The 16181-nt window shown below is 43.1% G+C and overlaps 1 protein-coding gene across 5 annotated transcripts in view; it reads right to left on the reverse strand.

Moving 5' to 3' along the window:
- Nucleotides 1–16181, reverse strand: part of Asap1 (ArfGAP with SH3 domain, ankyrin repeat and PH domain 1) — a 319306-nt gene that overhangs the window by 102053 nt on the left and 201072 nt on the right. For all 5 annotated transcript variants that reach the window (XM_052747906.1, XM_052747903.1, XM_052747904.1 and 2 more), the window contains one exon: nucleotides 15654–15799. In XM_052747906.1, coding sequence (XP_052603866.1) covers nucleotides 15654–15799 — 146 coding nt within the window. The remainder of the gene's footprint in view (nucleotides 1–15653; nucleotides 15800–16181) is intronic.

Raw genomic sequence — 16181 nt, forward strand, 5'->3', positions numbered from 1 at the left:
CTCACAGACATTTGCCTGCTTCTGCCTCCTGAGTGCTGGGATTAAAAGCCTGTACTACCACTGCCCAGCTACCAGAAGAGAGTTACTGGTACTCGATCTGCCTGGGATTTATAAGAGTTTTTCTCAGCTTCCAGGGTGCCCCAGGCTTACCTTGCCACACTTTGCTCAGTGTATCCTTGGGCAAATCACTCCCACTTACCCTTTTGGAGGCCTGTTCTCTTCGCTCATGAGGTAAAAATGATAAAACCAAGTTCCTGTTCCCTAAAAGGACTTATGTGAGATGCACTCCGTGGATTGAAATGCATGTAAAATGCTAAGCAGGAGATGGGCTCAATTAAACAGAACTAGGTTTACTTTCCTAGATTTTTTTTTTTTTTTAATGCACATTTGGAAAGCTAAACAGTAGTGGAAAGGAAAAGGGCAATGATGGACCAGGGCTCTAAAAAACTGCTTCCATGTCCTGTACCACAAGTTCTCTATTGGTAAACCCCATGGTTTGGTTTTTCTGGTCATCCGGTCAAGGCCGTCTCTCAAAATAACATTGCATCCCATTGTGCTATGTTTCATCTAGGTAGCGCAGCCCATATGAAACTGCTGATTAAAATGATAGAGAGTACTATGCTTAGCCTTTGTTATCTAAAGTTACTGGGGTCGAGAGAACTCTATAAAATGGGTCTTGGTCTTACTAGATTAACGAGGATATAAGCTCAGAGAGGTTAAGTAACTTGACCAAGGCCAAAGCATGAAGAAAACAGATGGCCAGGTTATTAATGAAGGCTTGCTTTACTCCAAAGACCATTCTCATTTCCTCTGTCATGCTATAAGCATTTAAAGTGACAATCAGGCCAGATCACTTTCCTGTCTGAAACCCATTACACCTTCCTGCTGACTAGAGTCGAATCCAAACTCCCAAGTTTAGGTCTGGCCCTGCCAGCCTTTCCCCTTGTTCCCATACTCAGTTGAGCAGCAGCTTCCCCGAGAGAAGAAGGCTTTCACAAGTCTCTGGGCAGCAGATGAACTCAAAGCATTAACTCCTAATCTTGGATAGAGAACCACTCTCAACCCATGTCCACTGATCCCTCTCCTTCTTTGAAACTTACTTAATTATCTACAGGGACCATCCTTTCGTTGGTTATTGAAAAGGAACCTTCTAGGTTCCACGGTACTTATCAGTACCTTGCCCACCTTCCAATCAGGTATCTCTCACAGTGGCAAGAAGGTGAACGTTCAGGACTCAGTACTCAGAACTACTTGTCTGTTCCTTGACTTTCTAGAGTAAAGTTTCTGGGAAGCAAAGGCTGGGCCTGCTTCCCACATGCACATCAAGATTCCTGTGCATATCAAGCTCCTGGCACAGCTGACCGAGTAAATAAACAAATAAATACAGTCTTCTCTAAATCAAGTAAGTAGTGCTGAGACCTGAGCACCACAGAATCTGAACCCAGCTCTGATTTCCCTGGAGTGTTCAGTATCAGAGTGGCCAGAGAGGCCGTGAGATATTCAAATTGCTCCTAGAACATGGCTGGAGGTGACGGACCAAGGGGCCCCTCTACCCAGAGGCCGTTAGACTTTGTGTGACAATTGTGGCTGTGGAGGTGACTTTCCATCTCTGGTACTGAAGTTGTAAGCCATCTCTACCATCTAGTTAACATCCTCTTTGCCTGATAGAGCTACTGAGATACAAGTGGATACAGTAGGAAAAAAAATCTCAGACCCAATGAGTCAAACAACCATGGGGGATACAGCATATTACAAGAGGTCAGGCTGGGCCATGTCCCAACAAAGTGACATAAGAACAACCATCCAGCAGGTTGTCACTCACCTAGAAGAGGTAGAGGACCAAATCATAAGCCTCATCAAAATTCTAGACTTTCTATTAAGAGTTATAGGAACTACAAAACCTTGGGTACTGTATAACATACCTTTCTCAAAGAGTCTAAGCTACCTCAGGGATAGTGGTTTTCTGGTGTTTTTAAAATATATTTTTATTAACTATTTGAGAATTTCATACAATGCATTTTAATTATATATTCCTTCCCAAATCTTTCCTCTTAAGTGGTCCCAGATCCTCCCCCAACCTCCAACTTTGTGTCTCTTTTCTGCCTCTTCTTATCCTCTGCCTCCTTTTTTAAAAAATTTCATATAAATTTCATAGCCCAATGATTTCAATCTGGTGTGTAGCCATCCACTGGCGCATGGTTGACTTATCAGGAGCCACACTTCCTTGAAGAAAACTGACCCTTCCTCCTCTAGAAGCCAGCAACGGTTGTTAGCTCCTCACTCAGGGGCGGTGGTGGTTCAGGAACCCCTTCAATGTGGGTTTCTTAACTTGATCAGAGCAAGCTAGTAACCCACCAGGACTGCCAGGGCCTTGGGATGCATGCACTTTACTTCTTAACTGGTTCAAACAAAAGTGATGGATGAAGACCAATATAAAAGCAAGATATCATCACAGGATACACAGAAATTCCCAGTATTCTATTCTAGATAGCAGAGCAATGGAAAGTTCAAAATAGGAAATTCAGTAAATTACAGTAGAAATATAAGATAGGGATGCCACCGCCATGAGCAACCAGGTTGAGGGCAGTGTCTCTGGAGTCTGCAGAGGACCTCTGATGGCAATAAGAGCAGTGCCCAGGTGTCTACTGGCCTCACCCAGGTCTGACCTGTTAGAAGGCTGTAGCCAGCTCAGCGGCAGTATACAAAATCGAAACCATTTTCAAAATGCAGAAATAAGAAATGTATGAAACACTGCATTATGAACCTGACACTGTTTCAAAAAGTTATTAATTGAAATTTATCCACGAAAAAAGATGTCTGAATAAAAAGTTTACTGGTGATTTTTATCTTCATCTTGTCTCTTCTATTTTCCGAGTCTTCAACAACGAATGGTTATTTTTCTTCTAAGAAAGTTAATAAGAAACGTAACATAGAAGCACAAAAGGGCAGGCCCATCACCTTGCTTATTTATGGTGCTGAGGGCTGAACCTAAGGCTTTATGCATTCTGTGTGCAAACTATTTTTCAGCCCTCCCTTTACTTTTTTTTTTTTTTTTTTAAATGACAGGGTCCCAGTATGGTGTTGAACCTAAATCCCTATGCTTCAACTTCCTGGGTAACTGGATTGTAGGCCTGTGTGATCAGGAAACTGTTTGATCATTAATGCAAGTTACAAAACAAATCGGTATATAAAAGCAAAAACCCTATGGCAGTGAGTTTGAAGGAAATTCCAGATCTCTGGTGCAGGTGGCTCCCCAAGTGTGTCCTGGACTAATGTTCTCAGTGCTACCTGGAAACACCTCAGAAATGAAGCCCCAAATCTAATTAACCAGAACCTATTGAGGATGGAGCCCAATAGCCCAAGTCTTCGTAAGTTTTTGAAGTGAAATAAATGTATGAGAGCCACTGTCTGAAACTTAGGGCTGTCCACAGTAGAAAATCCTAATTCTTGTCAAGGAGGGAATGTCTCCAGCCAGAGTGGAAATCAACTTGCCTACTGTCTCAGGTGCAACTGCCATAGAGGTCAAAGGTTGCTCTAGAGAATTCTGGAAAACCCAAGGTACACCTAATTGCAGATAGCATCTGACAAGACTGAATTCAAGAGGGATTCCAATTTTTCTGGAAATGTTACACAAAGAAAAGGGCAGTGTGGGAGGATAAGGAAATATGAAAATCCTTAACTTGAAACAATGAAAGTATATTCTTTCTGATTCGAGTAAACAAGGGCTTAGATTTAGTAGCTCCTCCCAGAGAGAAGGAACTAAAGCACTGTTCTCTTTTGCATCTGACCCCACTGGAGACAGCTACACGGCAAAGGGAGGAGCTGGAAAGAGAAGGAGATCTCTCACTTAAATAAGACAAAGGAGAAAGCGGAAAGACACAGCCCATGGGAGTCTTGGCTTGGAAAGATAATCAGTTCTTGGCCAACTTTTGGACTTTAAATTTCATTTCATGCATGCTGTGGGATGGTCTGTATGTCAAATGTGTTGCTGATTGGTCAATGAATAAATCATTGATTGGCAGTGGCCAGGCAGGAAGTATAGGCGGGACTAACAGAGGAAAATTGAGAGAACAGGAAGCTGGAGAGAGAGACACTGCCAGCTGCCATCAGGACAAGGAAGATGTAAAGTACCGGTAAGCCACAAGCCACGTGGCAAGGTATAGATTAATAGAAATGGATTAATTTAAGCTGTAAGAACAGTTAGCAAGAAGCCTGCCACGGCCATACAGTTTGTAACCAATATAAGTCTCTGTGTTTACTTGATCGGGTTTGAGCGGCTTGGGACTGGCGGGTGAGAGAGATTTGCCCTGACTGTGGGCCAGGCAGGAAAACTCTAGCTACACATGCATGCCATTTATAATCTGCCAAGTGTGAATCACAACAAAACCATTCTGTGACATCAGGTCACATTTTCTTTGCCTTCTGTGAATGCCACTATCACATGCCCCACACATGTTTTATAACAACTGACTCTGGAAGGACCTTAACATAACTTAAGATATCTGTTTATATCTTTATATATAAGATAACAATCCAAATATACTGGCACACCTGAGCGTAGTGTGTGTCAGGAGGGACAGCGATGCCTCCTTATAAACATCATACCTTCCTTCCTTCACCTGACCAAAACCAGAGGCAATTGCTGCACTGGGCCTCCTGCTTGGTCTGTACCTGAATGTTCTAAATCATGGCATTTGACCGTCATGGAAATGTTCAGAATTCAAATACCCACCTAAAGGGTGATTGTGCTGTACATTCATTGATGGATATAGCTCATGGCCACCCATGCACAAGAGGAATCATAGAGTTAAATCTGTGACACTAGCTGCTTCCAAGAAGCCAATAAAGTCTCCCCTACTCATGGAAACCCCAAAGCAAGAGGCTTTGTAAAATTCTGTCCTATGTCCATCTGTCTCCTTTTCTGTAAAATTAAAGAATTCTTTAGAATTCTACCAAACTGTTTCATGCAAGCATTCTCAAACAGAAAGGGACAGTCATGCCTACCACAGAGCCTGGCATATAGTTGGCACCTGGTAGAAGTCACTGAGTTGAGGAACACTTTAGTAAGTCTGTATTCTTAGTACCGACTTTAATATACATTCTGACCTCACTGTAGCATGCAATATAAACCACTGTTGAATGCTATTTAGTGTCTCTCTTAAGTGAAATGGTTTCCACCAGCTTAAAAAAAACATATTCTCGCCGGGTGGTGGTGGCGTACGCCTTTAATCCCAGCACTTGGGAGGCAGAGCCAGGCGGATCTCTGTGAGTTTGAGGCCAGCTTGGTCTACAGAGCGAGACCCAGGACAGGCACCAAAACTACACAGAGAAACCCTGTCTCAAAAAAACAAAACAAAACAAAACAAAAAACCCTCTCATAAATACCTACTCTATTATTTCTACCTCAAGACAAGGGTCCCACTTGTAATCGGACATTTTTCTCCTGCTGCTTTACCTACTAGTGTGAAGATGAGACACCCCTGCTCTCTGGATAGGTGAGTGAGAAAATGAGTGATCTGCCTCTGGTGACCCAGCCTGTGAAGCAGCAGAGCAGAGGTCTGAACTATTACACCCATCTACCAACGTTACACTATTTCTGCCAACGCTCAGACCTTTCCACTGTTTCAAAGGCAAAGGGCAGAGTCTAAAATAAAAAGAGACTATAAGAAACAACTGGCTGGAAAACAACCATGATTATATATTAAACATAATTAGAAATAAATTCCAGAAGGGGGAAGCAGAATGAAATTAAGAATAAACCCAACTAAAGACATGGAACCCCTGATCTATCAAAATTTCTAAGTAGCATTTCTCAAAGCAGTTCAATGGGAAGTTCATGTTTCTTATATGAAATTCAGTGATCAAGTTCAGAACCATCGAATTAGTTAAGATTCTTCAGTATCATGTGTCTAAGCTTCTAACATACAAATGTGCATTGCAAGACTCCTTGAGAAATAGTAGTGCTTCTTGGAGCAGACCTCTCACCAAAGAACAAGGCACGGAGTTAAATTTTCCATCTCACTCACTTTGATGCTCCTGTTCCTGGAGAGGAGCAGACAGATAACAGGGCATGACCACGTGTAAAGTTGGGTGGAGTATACACAGCCCAGAGCACTGACCTTGCACACACAAATGGAGCCTGAAACAGTCATGTTTCTTTTGAGAATCTGTGCCCAGTCTGTTGACAGCAGCCCACAGGAAGAAGGGGCCCTGACTTGACTGTCTATCTCTTAGCAATCAGTCAGGTGTGAAGCAGGCAGCAGCCCTGTCTGAGGTCAGTGGTATGTGCTGAGTGAAGAGAGACTGAGGCAACATACCCCAGAGGAATCCAAAGTAAGATGGAATCTGAAGCAGTCAGAGAGAAGGAGGAGATCTAGGTAAGAGTTCATTCCTGGGATGAAAAATGAGAAAGAAAGGGCGAGGGCAAAGGGTCAAAGGAGTGACTGGCAGCCAGAGCCTCAAGGAATTCTCAGAGCCAAGGGAAGCATCTGCATTTGCTTCTCGCAATGCACCTACAGATCTGGGCTAGGAAAAAGAACTCCAGAGGCTTCCAGGATAAAGAGCATGCAAACGGAAAGTCAATTATCTCAGTGTCTGTCTCCTCTTTGGAACATCTGTGCTGCTGCTTTAATTGTTTTCAGATCAATATCACTTTTAACTTAATGGTAAATCTATGGCGGTAAGAGCACATCCATATATTTTCGGAGGCGGCAGCGCAGGGTGCTGTAGAGGAGACTCCAGGTTTGAAGAGCTCTTACAACTACGTGAGGTGTGATTCCATTTTCTCTGCAGTCACCAAGGATTGATCCAGGGAGTCAGTGAGGCACAGAGGACGACAGAAGGTAATGCTCACCAAGTACTAACCAAGTCTTCTTTTCCTTGGTTCTCTGGTCCCCCAGAGCAAGGAAGAGCAACAAACATCTGGAGCGTTGTGAAAGTCTTCATAAGCCTACCTGGTCTCTGTTCTCCCGCCATACCAAACCCCGTGGAGAGCTGCTGTGTCACAGCCTTATTCTTGGATTTACTCTATTATCTGAACCAGATTCCTTCAGAAGACACGTGACAGGAGGAGGAAACTAACCTTTACTACACTCACTACTACTGTGGCAGATACTCACTAACCTGTCCTAACACAGCATGTACGTGCTTAAATTAGGACTAACCTGTGCTAACACAACATGTAAAGTGTTTAAATCAATGAACAGCACATAGCTAGCACACTATAAATACAAACTATTGTTATCTCTATTTGGATAAGCAAAAGTTAACCATAAAAATAATAGCATTACTGGCTTAAAGGCTCTGAGGATGACACCAGATTAAATAATCAATTACTTAATTAATTTAAAGACAGTAACTCCTTACATTGTCCAGAGTGGCTAGTATTAAATACTGGGGGGGGGGGGGGGGAGACAAAGTAAGATAAGCAAGTGCCACGGCGCCATTTTCAACGTGATTCTGTCCAAATCTCTCTTAACTAGTGACTAGGTCCTGTCCCCTGTCTTCCTTCCTCTTATGTGGACCCACAACTTTAAAGCATGCCTCTCCTAGTTCCAAACGCTGTTTTGTGACTATACCTTGAGCTGAGGAGCAGTTCACAATCACACACAGCGTGTATACACTCTTGATGAAAGTGTGACCCTGCCACATGCAAATTTTACAGGCTGAAAATTCAGTCCCACTTAACAACCATTATTGGACTTTCTATTTAAATTTCTTTTTTTTTTTTTTTGGTTTTTCAAGACAGGGTTTCTCTGTGTAGCTTTGTGCCTTTCCTGGAACTCGCTTTGGAGACCAGGCTGGCCTTGAACTCACAGAGATCCGCCTGCCTCTGCCTCCCGAGTGCTGGGATTAAAGGTGTGCGCCACCACCGCCCGGCTATTTAAAATATTTTTAATGGACAACAGCGCATACTAATTTAAAACTCAGCCAGGATTATGCACAACTTCTGTACACTAGATATATTATTACACGGCAACTATGTACTGATGAGAGGAAATTTCAAGTCATTAGCTATGGTCTGGCTATGTAAGATATATTAAGTAGCCTGTGAAAATAACTTTCCAGTTTTATTTGTATGTTGTAGAAAGTTAACAAGCTTCTAAAACAATACGACAACAGAAAAGTTCTAAGAGCTTCTGAAATAAATCTATGATACACATTTTTGTTAGTACCCAACCCCACCACAACTGCACTTCAGTGATGAGTCTGACCGGAAGTGGGATCTTTGATCACTGCGTTCCACCCTGGCGTCACTGTCTCCCTGCAGAGGGGCACTGTTCAGTGGTAAGCATCAGCTGGAGGAGCCCTGGAGGCACTGCAGAGTACACAGCACCCACACTGCCACCCATCTAAAACACAAACCCTGAACCCTAAGATCGTCTAACTCTAAGGATTTTAGACACAACGTAAGATATATGCAATAATACACTTAGATATGTAAACCATCAGTATCTGTGTCTAAATGTATAAAGTTGTTCAAAAGGAATATTACATTAAAATGCCAGACACTAAAATTATGTAATATTTGTCTTCTCATATTCCCATTTTGTTATAGCAAACACATGTAACTATCATAATAAAAACCAAAACAAGACACCCTGAATCCTTTCCCCCTTACTCATCACCCCCCACACATGGACAGACCTCACTTAACATAATGTCCCACAACACTAATTGTTTATGAGTCACATCAGGGCATGAGGGGAGGTGTAGTACCAACACCAAAACATTCTAAAGATGAGACCCTATACGGGGAGCTCAGAACCAACAGACACATCTACAACACAACTCCTTCACTTAATGCTCATGGAACATCGCCAAAGAGAGGACAGAAAGATTATGGAAAGCCAGAGGACAAAGAAATCTGCTGTGAGACTGTGTCTTCTAGAAATGACAGGGAAGCTTTACCTACCATACCTCAATAACATGGCTACCTAAACAAGACCTGAACTTGTTCTAACTCCAACAGATATGCTAACATGGAAGGGGAGCCTCAGGGTCCTCACCTCTAGACAAAGAACTAGAGAAAACTAGGGGAATGCTCTAAGTGAGAAATAGTCTCCCCAAGAATGAGCACCTCATTGGTTATCCAATACCAAGCAGTCAGCCCTGAAATCATACATACAGCACTAAATGGGCTGGGCAGGTTGGCAGGTTATTTACACACACACACACACACACACACACACACACACACACGCACGCACGCACGCACGCACGCACGCACGCACGCACGCACGCACAACACTGACAAGTTTCAAACCAGGAGTTTGAAAGGGAACAAGGGGTCCAGGACATGGGAGGGGTTGAAGGGAGAAAAAGGAAATGGATGTAATTATATTTTAATTTAAATAAAAAAAGGATGAGATCTTCAAAGATGCATCAGAGTTCAGGGCACCAGCAGTTATTTACTTACCACTGGGTATAACTATCACCCTCTCTACTCTTTTAACATATCAAAGAAAATTCTTTAAAAAAATGTGATAAAAATCTAGATCAGCTATTTTCATCTGTAGGGAAAGAAACTTAAAAATAAGAAATCAAAATAAAACAAAAAACAATCCTTAACCCAAACCACAACATTCTGCAGTCAGAAACTGTAAACAGGAAGTGCTCTGCAGCTGCGGAACTTTCTGCTCCACTCCAGCAGCTCTGAAGCAATAACTGCCCTCAACTGCTAAATAACAATCTGCAGAGCTGTGCAAAGACTTGGGCACAGAAGAGACCAGGAGCTCCAAGAGTCCTGCCTGGGCAAGACCCCACCTGGGCACAGCCCATTAGTGTTAAATAAGGTGTCCACACAGCTGTAAAACCACTGCAGCATTGACTCTGTGGGCATGGCATTTAAATGCTGTCCTCTCACCACTGAGAATCAACTCCATAGCGCAACTGCGCAGTTGGGAACTTTAAATGTGTTCTGCTTTCTGCTGATGCTTTACTTCCTTGCTAGGATCCCAGGACCAGCCAGAGCTGTTCAGCAAACAATCATTGTACTGCTTTCCTTTCAAAGGTTAGAAACATGAATTTAATCTTGGTATTTAGTTTTTGTTTCAGAGCTGGGACAAAGGACTGTGGCTGAGGTGCCTGTTTAACATATCAAAGCTGGACCTGGCTGCCAAGTTCTCCCAGCGTCCCTCAGTCCCTGCCTGTTACAGGGAATGGCCAACATACCCTTGACCTTGACCTCTCCAGCCCAGGGGCTGGGCTGCCTTTCCCCCAGAGGCTCTTCCCTATATAATCCACACATTTGGTTACCCTCTCCCTTTTTGGACCTTTGGCCTCCTGGCGGTTGTACCTGTTTCCACTCTCTCTCTTCCCTTCCCTTCCCCCTCGCCAACGTGGCCCAGCTCAGTCTGGCCATGTCCACTCTGGACTCTCACAGATGTCTCTGCCTCTGGCGATGCTCTCCCACATATCTATAATAAATGTTCTCCTCCACCATACCGAGGGGCAGTCATGGCCTTTCCTTTCCTTTCCTTTCTTTTCTTCATTCACTGTATATTTAATCAAATGAACAACAAAATCATAAGCAGCTAAACTGAAGAGCGGTCTACTTTTATCTATTTATAATAAAGTCCACTGTAAAAGAAGTCCTTCTCACTAATATACTGAATTTTAAAGGGGCACCAGGGTAGGAGGGACGTAAGGTATCCACATCACACAGAAGAACCACATGCTGCAGAGGTGCTTTACACAGCTTTTGAAAATGCTACCACAACAGAAACTTGTGGAGGGAAGAGGCTCCGGTACACATTCTCACTGCTAAGTCCCTCTTTCTCAGTCACAGTATCTGTACAGAACCCCAATAAATACAATATACATAAGCATTGTGCGTGATATGGCAGGAGGACCATCCATCTCGTTTTATACAAGTGAAGAAACCAAGACTGAAGCATCTTTGCAGGCTTGCAGGGAAGCAGCTGCGGGTAACCTTTTCTTTGAACCCTCTTCAGACATGCCAAAGGAAAAAAGGAAACGGGATCCTGTCCACGTTGCTCTGGTTCCTGACCACTAAGAGGCAGCATTTCCTAGACAAAAGAAACCTAACAGACCAACTTCAGGAAGCACAGAGCAAATCCCTCTGTCTTCTCAGAATGAGAACCACAGGAATGACGTTAGAAAAAGAAATTCACTGGGAGAGAAAAACTGCTTCACACAACCTAGGGAAGTGTAAAGGAAGCAGGCTGAGGGCCACACCCCAGCCACCTCAGAGCACAGGAGACACCACTTGTCTTTGGTTCGGTACATTTCTTTTACAATGACATTTCTACATAGTGAAGCTTTAGGAAACATTAGTCCTTCCTTTCAGACTACGACTTAATGCTTAGACTTTGATTTATATTTTGAAAAATTTAAACTCACAAAAAATTGAAAACATGGTATAGAGCGGCCCTGTTTACTCTTCAACCAGCTTCCCCAGCAACAACAGCTCATATATTATTTTATTAAAATCTAGAAACTGACAACAGAATGACAAGTGACTGGACTACAGACCTCATCTGAATCCCATCTGAATCCCACCAGTTCTTGCACATGCTTTTCTGTCTGTTGAGCAAAAACAACAGCAGCAGCAACCTTATCTTTGTACACAGTAAGTAAAGTAAAGTAAGTAAAGATAAGCAACCTTATCTTTGTACACAGTTCTAAGAAAGGTATGGTTACTGGTCTCCGTAAGAAGCCCCAGCGCTTCACTTGGACCACAGAAAAGATGCCTGACTTCCCTGTGTTTGGTCAGCAAGGCGCTCAGAGGCAGCAATAACTGTTGCTTAAATGGACCTACGGACAACTCCAGCTAGCAGACCCAGCAACTGCCCACCCGATGCTGGTTTCCCAAGAGTTAGGGGGTCGCGTGGCTTCTACCAAGCTTCCAAAGGGAAGCCCGGGCCCAAGGAGTGCTGCATCTCAGAGCTCTGCGAGCAGCATCTGATAGGGCAATGCATAGTGGGTGCCAGCACAATGCCACGCTTCTCAGGAAAAGCTACAGTCACATGCAAAGCCAGCCCCAGAAGAGTGACCACGCGGACTGCACCAACTCCAGTGAAAATTGATTATGCTATGGCCCCTTACCAGGAATGCCATCCCCATCCTCAAATTGAGAATATTTATTTTTTCTTAATGAAATAAATTAGGTCTTCAGCAATTCCTTTTTGATTTACCTTAGACTTGTATTCTATGATAGAGAGAGGACATGGCAACCCCTCCCCCCCAAAAAAAACAAATAAAAATGAAAACAAACAAACAAAACCCCTTGGACCGAGTCTATCTAGGGAAACAGCTAGACAGGCACTTTTTGCTCGGGTAAGAGAATAACGAGAATTTACGGTGGCAGGGGCAATGCACGCACAGTGCAAGTGACAGGTCAGAGGCAGAGGGTGGGGAGGGCTGCTTCCCAGCAGTGAGAACCAACAACATACACTGGGTACCCTCAGGGCGACTATCAGTACTACCACAGGATAGCTAGGCAATTAATGGTAAGACAGCCTTGTAAACACAGCAAAGGTTCTTTTTCTTGTCCCTGAGACAGAATACCTGTCAGAAATACTTATGGAAGGACAGGCTCAGTTCAGTTTGGAAGGGCACAGTCCATCCTTTTGAGGAGGGCATGGGGAAGGTCACTGAGGTGGAGCTTAGAGCCAGGACATTTGACATCTTGATGGATCAGAAAGGAGGTGGCTCGAACAAGCTGTAACCCTCAAGCCTCATCCCCATGCTGGCTGGACTTTATGTCCAAAAGGTTTCACGAACTTGTCCCAGAACAGTGCAAACAGCTAGGAACATGAGCCTGTGGGGACCACTTCACATTCAAACCATAACAAGCACTCACCACACACTGCCGGGTTCAAAGGTCTTCAATAAACATCAGTTTTTATATGGACATACACGGATATATTAAATAATCACATATTTGCTTGACTGTCTTGTACATGTAGATATACAGTTGAGCAGCAACTTGTATAATACTAAATATATATAAATACAATATATAAATATATATTATATAAAATATAATATAATAAATATGTATGACAGACTGGTGTGGGAACCTTGGGGGTGATGACCCCTGACTGATGTCAAAGCACATTTGGTCTCATGGAAAGCGAGATACTCATGCGACAACCTCTGGGAAAAGCATCCTAGGCAGTTATTAGCAAAGTGAGGGGGAGTCTTACTTCACTTCCTTTCTTACTATCAGGCCTCAAAAGTTCATGCATACTGCCCTATAAGCAACTCCACAGCAAGCGGCAAGTAACACCCGGAAGGAAGAGGGAACAAGATTCAAATAGTCTAAGAGTTAGAGACACATCACGGGCTTGTTAAACCAAAAAACACAGGAACATTATGTCTTAGGTCCACATTGTCTTTTTTCAAGCTTTTGAAAAGACAAAGTATTTTATATTCAATGTTTTTTCAGATTACATGATTTATTACTTATGACTTTTTCAATGGCTTAAACCATCAATTAAAATTAAACTGTCAGGAAACCAGACACATGAATGTTTTTAATACAAGATAAAACCCATTTTGACTGGCCAAATCCTCAGGTTAACAGACTGTAAGCTGTTTGTATCACATGGATTTATGACAGGATTACTACCCAAGGCCACCGAGGCCCATCTGACAGATAACCCACCCTAGGTGAGGGCATGAGCTGAGGTCCAGATCCTTGATGATGTAATAGTGCAATGCTGGGGAGGGAGGAGGGGATAGAATGCTCTTCTCCAGGACAGGCACACCGAGGAAAATAGGGTAATAAATCACCTTGCTGTGTAAGTCCCCTCCCTCTTAAGACTTACAAGATACTTGACTGAATCAATTCAAGGGCAAATGTGACAGTTCTTAGACAGTTCACCAAACCAATCACACACATGCTCAAGCCCAGTGATGTGAATGCAGTTAAGATGTGGTGATAGCCAGACACAGGGCCTGGCAAACAAAACTCTGACCACTGTCAATCTGTGTCTGCCTTCTTGGGTCAACATCTGTAAAGACCTTATGTTTTAGGATTCTTCCTGCCATCCACTTTCCTTAAATCTTAAAACATTTTTCTAGAAGGTACTTGCTTGTGTGTGGCTGGGTAGGGGAGGTGTTGAAAGGATACGTTGAAAGCAATTAATGGAGGTTTATTATTTCACGAATCAAGATGCACAGCTATAGCTACCTTCATACATGTAAGATACAATTCCACTGCATGTTCAGCGGTGAGTTTCATCACTCTCTTAATCAGTTTACAAAAAAAAAAAAAAAGAAAGAAAGAAAAAAAAAAGCTGTATGTATAGGGCCTACACAGGTCTACATCAGATGGGGTCCTAGAGCTCAGAGGAGAAGTGGACACATGCTCTGGTCTTTAACCCAGAAGCAATCTACAACTGATAATCACTTACAAATGAAAATTTATTTTTCTCTACGGGAGTCTCACTGGGGAAACAAACCCCTCTTAAGGGTAGGCCCTGTGTCCAGCAGTTGATGGCCAACAGAAACCGAACCTTTGGAGGTTCCTTGTCTAATAATGTCATGTCCTGACTGCTGTGGGATGTTCTGTATGGCAAATGTGTTGCTGATTAGTCAATAAATAAAACACTGATTGGCCATTGGCTAGGCAGGAAGTGTAGGCGGGACAAGGAGGAGAATAAAGCTGGGAAGTGGAAGGCTGAGTCAGAGAGACACTGCCAGCCGCCATGATGAGAAACAGCATGTGAAGATGCCGGTAAGCCACGAGCCATGTGGCAAGGTATAGATTTATAGAAATGGATTAATTTAAGCTGTAAGAACAGTTAGCAAGAAGCCTGCCACGGCCATACAGTTTGTAACCAATATAAGTCTCTGTGTTTATTTGGTCGGGTCTGAGTGGCTGTGGGACTGGCAGGTGAGAGAGATTTGTCCTGACTGTGGGCCAGGCAGGAAAGCTCCAGCTACACCTGACTTTTCCTTTTTTTATTTTTTCCTGTTTTTAAATTTTATCTTATTTTAAATTTACTTTTATATATACTTTTATTCTTTCTTTTTTACCCTACTGGTCCTCTGCATATATATTATGGCTTCTAGTTTAGTACTTTTATGGGATTCCTGAATGTGTAAATGAGTGTGTCTCTGAATCTGTATCTGTTTCTTGTGCCTTTTCTTGGGCTCTTTGCCTTCTGTCTGTTTTGTCCTATTTCAACAATATGTTAGTTTTTGCTTTATCTCATTTTATTAATCCTTAGAAGTCCGCCTGTTTTCTAATGAGACAGAAAGGGAGTGGGTTCTGATGGGAGGGGAGGTAGGAAGGAACTGGGAGGACTAGAGAGAGGGGAAACCATAATCAGGATATATCATGTATAGGGGGAATCTATTTTCAATAAAAGGAAAAAAGGCCCAAAAAACAAAAGCTAAGGACAGTTATCTTAAAACAGTAGCAGTGGTAGAACGTGGAAGACAGGTAGGTGGTTTCTCTCCCTTTAATAAATCCATCCTGCCAGCGGCTGGGATAAAGATAGATACAAGGATAGAAAATTTACCCTGAGGTTTGTGACAAACAATGACTGCACAGCCTGTTGTTTTTATTTTACTCTTCACTCCCAGTACTGAGGGCTGAGGTAAGGAAGCAATGGATTATTCTCCGGGTGCAGGGGCGAGGCTATAGTTAGTGCTTCATTACATACGAGGAGGCTTACCAGATTTTTCAGCAGCGTGGACAGTTCCTTTGTAAGTGTAGAAAACTTGACAAAAGCGGTGCCAAGGTCAGGGTTGTCTCTACTTAAAAAATTACTTCCAAACTTATCCAGAACTTGTGCATAGTTTTCTTCATTCTGTACATGATCTAAAAGAGAAGCAAAGAGGAGGTATGAGGCATTATTTGTCACAATGTGGAGTTCTTTTGAATGCTGATCACTGGAACCTCTCAAAAGGAAAGCAGAGAAAACCAGCATCAATTATTTATTGAACATGTCCAGAGGTTGGCAGTACACTAAATGCTCTTTTCTTTTGAGACAGGGTCTTAAACATAGTTCAGGCTGGCCTCAGGCTTGCAACCTTTCTGCTGTGGTCCTCTCTTGTGCTGTGATTACAGGTGCATGCCTCCACACCCGGCTCCCGCTCATGCGTGTTCTCTCCTCTCGCTCTCCCCCCTCCATCCTCTCCCCCTCTCTCAGTCTGTCTCTCTCCCTCCCTCCCCCCCCCCTCCTGTTTCCTTCACAGCACTG

The sequence above is a fragment of the Peromyscus californicus genome, unplaced genomic scaffold (genome assembly GCF_007827085.1).
Source record: "Peromyscus californicus insignis strain IS unplaced genomic scaffold, ASM782708v3 Scaffold_20__1_contigs__length_68692818, whole genome shotgun sequence".
Taxonomy (NCBI): Eukaryota; Metazoa; Chordata; class Mammalia; order Rodentia; family Cricetidae; genus Peromyscus; species Peromyscus californicus.